General features: G+C 40.6%; 1 protein-coding gene across 2 annotated transcripts; it reads left to right on the top strand.

Annotated features, from left to right (window-relative positions):
- LOC109708646 (putative disease resistance RPP13-like protein 1) lies at positions 337-5,208 on the top strand. Of its 2 annotated transcripts, XM_020230455.1 has the most exons (3): positions 337-1,174; positions 2,720-4,530; positions 4,615-5,208. In XM_020230455.1, the coding sequence occupies exons 1-2, from the start codon at positions 854-856 to the stop codon at positions 3,554-3,556; spliced, it is 1,158 nt and encodes a 385-aa protein (XP_020086044.1). In that variant the 5' UTR covers positions 337-853; the 3' UTR covers positions 3,557-4,530; positions 4,615-5,208. The 2 variants fall into 2 exon arrangements, with proteins under 2 accessions (XP_020086044.1, XP_020086042.1); XM_020230453.1 differs by lacking the exon at positions 337-1,174 and having other exon boundaries at positions 1,497-4,503.

The raw sequence follows: 6,351 nt of genomic DNA, 5'->3' as shown, positions 1-6,351 counted from the left end.
CATTTTACTTCTTAAAATTTAATTTGTAATAAATTTTAGTTTAAACTTGTTAAATTATTGCAATCAAATATTGCAATCCAATTTAGTTGGCTAAATACTGATGCATAGTTTCAAAGAAACGAAAAGATTGGAGATTGGATTGAAAAAAAAAAATGGACATTAAAGTGAAAAAGAAGGCGAAAAGGTCAATTAACCGTTAATTATATGGTAATTTCAAACTTTTTAAAAAGTTTTGGCAGATCTGAGAGGTACTTTTTATTTTTTTTAATATTTTTTTTAATTCCTAACAACCCTAACGAGAAGTCGAGAAGACAGACCAGCAGATTAGATGAAGAAAGAGGACAGAAGATGCCAGCAGATCGACGAGTGCTGACAGCACCTCATTACTTGCTACTACCGGTGGGCGGGCCTCCTTCCCTTCTCTTCTCTATTCCCACTACTCAAGCTTTATGCAATTAATTAATTTGTGAAGACTTTGCCATCTAAGTCAACATATTTAACGAAATGGGGAGTATATTCCCAGAAAGATCGGCAACATCGTCGCTTCTAAAGCACAGCAATAATCAGTTTCGCCGGTTCACATCCTGGGAGGAATAAATTTGTTGATCATTTTTAAGTGTTGACTACAGGTTGGTTAGTTGAATGGCCATCCAACCTACGATACGATACGACCTTATTTCATTGGCGCCCTTTTTCATTTTTTTAATACATGTGTATGTGTATGCATCATCAATCGGATTGTTATATATAACAGTGGCTAATGATCCAAGTACGCTCAAGAAACACGGAGAATCTGATTCTCAAAACTTATTAGTCTGTGTGCTCGTGAGAGGGATCGGAGAGGGAGAAATTAATGGAGCCAATTCTGCTTGCGGCAGCGATAGGAGGGTTCATTATACCATTCCTCAATACGTTGTTCGCCAAATATGTTAACTTTCTGCAGGAGAAGTGGATCGCGTCGGAGGTCGTGGTGGCCGACGTGAAAGGGATCAGCATGACCATTCTGAAGATCCAGGCGGTGGTCAGCCAGGCCGAGGCGAGGCAGGCGGTCCATGATCACGGCCTCATCCTGTGGCTGAGGGTGCTCAAAGACGCCGCCTACGAAGCCGACGACCTCCTCGACGAGCTCAACGCCACGGTCCTCCAACTAAAAGAGAAGAAAAGGCAGCAGCGGGTAAGCAACTCATCCGCCGATACTATTTCGCTTGGTAGCAAACTTGTCAATAGAATTAACACTACTAGAGAGACGCTGGACCGCGTGGTGAAGGAGTGGGGCAACTTTAAACTAGGAGATCAGCTAGATGATAAGCCGGGGGGTTACCCTCCGATCCTGACGAGCCGGTTGACCGGTTCCTTCGTAGATGAGTCTAAGTTAGTTGGCAGGGACGTAGACAAGGTGAAGATCATTAAGATTCTGACCTCGTATGACAAGGAATGTGGAGATAAGAAAGATGCCTTTATTCTTCCTCTAGTAGGTATAGGCGGGGTCGGGAAGACTACCCTTGTTCAACTAGTGTATAACGATAAGAGGGTCAGACGATATTTCCATCTAAGGATGTGGATCTGCGTGTCGAACGCATTCGACGCGAGAAGGATCACGAAGGAGGTTGTGGAATCCGCTTCGTTTGGGAGACATTGTGAGACGTCGAACTGGGACATGCTCCAGAGGAGTCTTAAGGAGAAGCTAATGTTGAAAAAGTTTCTACTCGTCCTAGATGATGTGTGGAGTGATGACCAAGTTCAATGGGAGAATCTGCTGGCACCTTTAGCGGAAAAGATGCAAGGCAGTAAGATTGTTGTAACAACGCGAAACAGCAGCGTTGCCAGGATAAAGGGAATGATGTCTCCCTATATCTTGGACGGATTGTCGGAGGAAGATTCTTTGTCCTTGTTTACACACCATGCTTTTATGGGTAAGGAAACCAAGGGCATCCGCGTAATAGAAGAAATGCGTAAGAAGATAGTAGAGAAGTTGAACGGGTCGCCTTTAGCGGCCAAGACACTCGGCCGACTCTGTAACTCAAAATTAGGAAAGAACGACTGGAAGGATTTCTTGAAAACCGAAATATGGCAAATGCAACAAAATGACTCTGATATAATGCCCATTCTAAAACTAACTTACAATCACCTACCTGCACATCTGAAGCAGTGTTTTGCCTTTTGTTCTGTATTTCCAAAGGAGTATGATTTCGATAAGGAGGACCTAGTCAGAATGTGGATGGGCCAGGGTTTCATTCAATCGGGAGATAAGAAAAGAGTCGAAGATATCGGAAATGAATATTTTGATCACTTAATCAGCATGGGAATCTTTCTACGTAAACAGGACAAATACGTAATGCCTGCCCTGATGAATGATCTGGCACGATTTGTCTCTATGGATGAATGTAGCAGAATAGAATCCTCTGGTGAATTATCAGGACTTTCTCAAAGTCCTCGCCATTTGTCACTGATTTTTCGTTGTCTGGACAAATCGGCACAAAACTATTTAGAGAATCTGACAAGCATGCGCACTTTAATATTCTTAGATACTTATGAAACTGTGTTGGATGATACTCTTGGGAATTTGTTCAAGAGCTTAACATCCTTGCGGGTTTTAGATTTAAGGAACAAGAAAATAAAAATGTTGCCACAATGCATTAGCAATTTAAAACATCTCCGCTACCTTAATCTTTCTAATAATCCGCTGGAGGATTTGCCTCCCTCATTGTGTGAACTGCAGAATCTTCAAACACTGGTGCTGTTGCAATGTGAATCGCTGAAGAACCTGCCAGAAGGTATCTGCAAATTAACAAACTTAAGGCATCTTAAGATTGATAGATCACTACCCTCTTTCACCAGAAAAGGTCGACAAACAAAAGTAGCAGGTATTGGAAGCTTAACTTTGCTTCAGGAGCTAGAAAAATTCGATTGCACGGACCATAGGATTGGGGAGCTGAAGGAAATGAATGAGCTACGAGGATGCCTTTCTATTCGAGGTCTTGAGAACGTCGAGAGTGAGACTGAGGCCAGCAAAGCGATGTTAGCGAACAAGCGTCGCCTTGATATCTTGAAACTGAAATGGTCCAGAATGGATATTGTTTCTGCAAGCTCAGAACTAGATCTGAGAGTGCTTGAAAAACTCCAACCTCATCCAAATATAAGGAAGCTGACAATTGCACGATACAGGGGTATCAATACTCCATGCTGGATTAACAAGGCGATGCCCTCAAATTTAAAAGTTATTAAGCTACATGATTGTCCATATTTGAAACAACTTCCAAGCCTCGGCCATCTCTTCTTTCTTGAGAAACTAGAGATATGCAGGATGTATGGTGTGACAAAGGTTGACTACGAGTTCTATGGAAACACCAAAGAAGTGAAGTTCCCGTCACTGAGGAAGCTGTCTTTCTGTCACATGCCAAAGTGGAAGGAGTGGTCGGCAAGAAAGGAAGATCAATCTTTCCCTTGCCTGATTGAGCTATTTATGAAGAACTGCCCCAATTTGGAGACAAGGCCTTCCTTTCCCCCTGAAGTGAGGATAATTGAAGTTTGTGGGACTCGATCTGCAAGGTCTTAAAACAATTAGTGGCGACTAAAGCTAAGATGGCACGTCAGAGAGCACAGCTACCGACTCGTTGCATCCTCCTTGTTCTTGCTGCCTCTTGTACATTTTTTAGTGCTCGGAGTTGATGATGCAACAAGAAAGGTTTTCGCAGCCGCACTTTCCGAATTAGATAAGGACTTTAACCATCAGCAGATGTTCCAAGCTTTCCAATCCCCGACCTATAGAGTGTTTCTAAGCCTTCACCTCAGCTACTGCTATGAATTCTGCCTTGCAGAGGAGAGCAGAATTCGTTCATCCCTTAAAGATATCGAGATTACATATTGTCCGCATGTTATGAATCAGTCGCTACACATTTCACTGCAGCAGTAGGTAAAAACATCAGCACAATTGGCCTCCATATTAGAGATTGAGTATAACGACTTAAGTTTGTTCTTTTCGAAAATTCTGCCTCATCTGACCCAGTTTTATGCACTGAATTTTGGCTACCGTGATGAACCCCCTTCATTTCCTTCCTCTTTTGGTATCTCCTTGAGTACAAAATCAGCCGTGATGATAACTCCCAGCGAAGCTTAGATATAAGAATCGGAAGAGCTCATTTGCCAAGCTCCATCGAAAATGTATCAAAATGGCTGCTATGTCTCACATCTCTGCAATCATTGACAATCTCTGGTGCTGTAGAACAGTAGAAGTGGATTTCTTACTGAAAAATCTAATAGTGCTTAAGAATCTCATCAAAAAGGACTGTGAAAGCTGTTTTGATTTTACAGTCGCTCACCTCGCTCGAAAGCTTGACTGTTGAAAACTGCCCAGACTTAGGGGATTGTGTTGTTTTCTTATCGCTGGAGGAGTTATATATCGACAGGTGTCCCTCAATGGTATCTGGTGTCAGGAAGTGGTCAGCAAACAAGATTACACACATTGAGAAGAGAGCAATATTGTGACAAAGCAAGCATGATTCAGTATGCCAATCTTATCTTCTTTGCAAAGTTAGTTGTCTTCATACTCATTTTGCAATTTATTGGTTGGTTATTTCAGTATATGCGACTAATCTAATGATTGCCATTTGCTAGGTTGATAAATCCTCACTGGAGTTTGAGCGACCGTAAAATGCAGGAAACACAGTAATTCCTTGATTCTGTTGAAGATAAAAATCAAGATGATCAGCAATTAGTCGTGTAACTTCTTCAAGCTGAAACTCAAGTTGGAAAAGTGTTGGATGGATGTTAAATCTGAGATTTATTCTTCCAACAATGGATACTTGACTGAATGTCCCAGCTCTTTCCATTGTCTACTCAATATCGTACAACACGCAAGCTATTCATTTCTTTTATCTTGTAATCATCCTTAAGAGGGGGTGTTGCAAGAATGTGCAAGAAAGCTTGAAATGAATCAGCTGAACAATTACGTCCATGTAAAGTAATCCTTAGAAGCTGGATTCATGATAATGTATTCTTTGTTGATTGTCCTACCTCCGATTCATTCCATCAGCAAGACAACAACTAATTCTGGAGGTGATTATGTAGGATTTTGCTGCATATGCTGCATGAAGGTTTTGCAATTGACTCGCATTGTTCCCCATCATGTAGTTGTTTGTGTTTGTAAGCTTTACCATCTGTATCTTAGCATTGAATTCTGCTGTATATAGAGAATTGACTTAGATTGAATGTTATGGCTGTACCATCATGGTGCGTATTTTGTAAAGCATATAATCCTAGTTTGTATGTTATTTCTATCTCCTACAGTTATCAGACCACAAAAATCGAAGATACTGAGTTATTTCTGTCAATTGAAAATGTGCTGATTCTACTTGCACATTCTGCCTTTGTACCTCGTACCCCAAACATCGCAATCTATGACGTACTTAATTGTTCTGCCATAATCATTTGATATTTTGTATTTTAGCAATGTAATTATTTTTATTGCGGTAATGCTTTGTTTGGATGGAGCAAATGGAGTGGAAAAAGACCGACAATGAGGTAGAGATAAGAAGAGAAAAGAAAGTAAAGTTGGTCTTTGTGGTTTGGATGCATAGGAAAGTAAGAAGAGAAAATATGTATTTGATAGTGTTAGTTTCGTTTCTCCCTTTCTTTTCATTTATCGAGAGAAAAAGAATGGACAGTTCGGGAACTTATTTCCTCTATTATTCTCTCCTGTTCCCCTCTGCTCTCCTCTCGCGTCACATTCAAATGAGAGAACATGATTCTCTCCAAACTTTCTTTTCTCTTCTCTTCTTTTCTTTCTATCTAAACGGAATGTATAGGAGCACAGATGCAATATTCAGTTCCTTATGGACATGTCCAAGAAAGTAGACACACTAGAAATACTCCACCTGAAGTGTACCTACATGCAGAGTAGACCTCTTTTCTCTCAGTTTTTTGTACCCGGATTCGGGATTTCGTAGCTTTAGGTTGATTACCTGTAATTTATTGTACAACGAACTGGTACCAGCAATGCTATTATCACACAGGAATTTGACTCGCATGACTCTGTATCCTCGTAATTACTACTTTCTAATATATGTAATCTTGATCTTCTTGTTTGTTTTTGTGAACTATCTCCTACACATCACTGTATTTTGCTTCAATTTTTATGTTACCTAGGTTGTTATAGTCTTGTGGAATTTTCCCTCTCGCTAACTATTGAATCTTTTACAGTGCTTGTGATCTTAGATAGTAGGTAATGTTATGTCTAACTTACTCAGCAATACGACCACAAAATCTGGTGTAATGTATTTCAGAATTTAATTGCTTGCTACTTTCATCGAACTGAACTGATGCATCTGATGCAGCAACTGATGCATCTGAGAC

This window comes from Ananas comosus, linkage group 4 (genome assembly GCF_001540865.1).
Source record: "Ananas comosus cultivar F153 linkage group 4, ASM154086v1, whole genome shotgun sequence".
NCBI classification, from domain to species: domain Eukaryota; kingdom Viridiplantae; phylum Streptophyta; class Magnoliopsida; order Poales; family Bromeliaceae; genus Ananas; species Ananas comosus.
The sequence above is the reverse complement of the archived record's forward strand: the minus strand, read 5'-3'. Positions and strand labels throughout refer to the sequence as shown.

Coding starts and splice junctions, on each gene's coding strand:
- LOC109708646 (XM_020230453.1), top strand. CDS start 1,556: ATGTGGATCTGCGTGTCGAACGCATTCGACGCGAGAAGGATCACGAAG.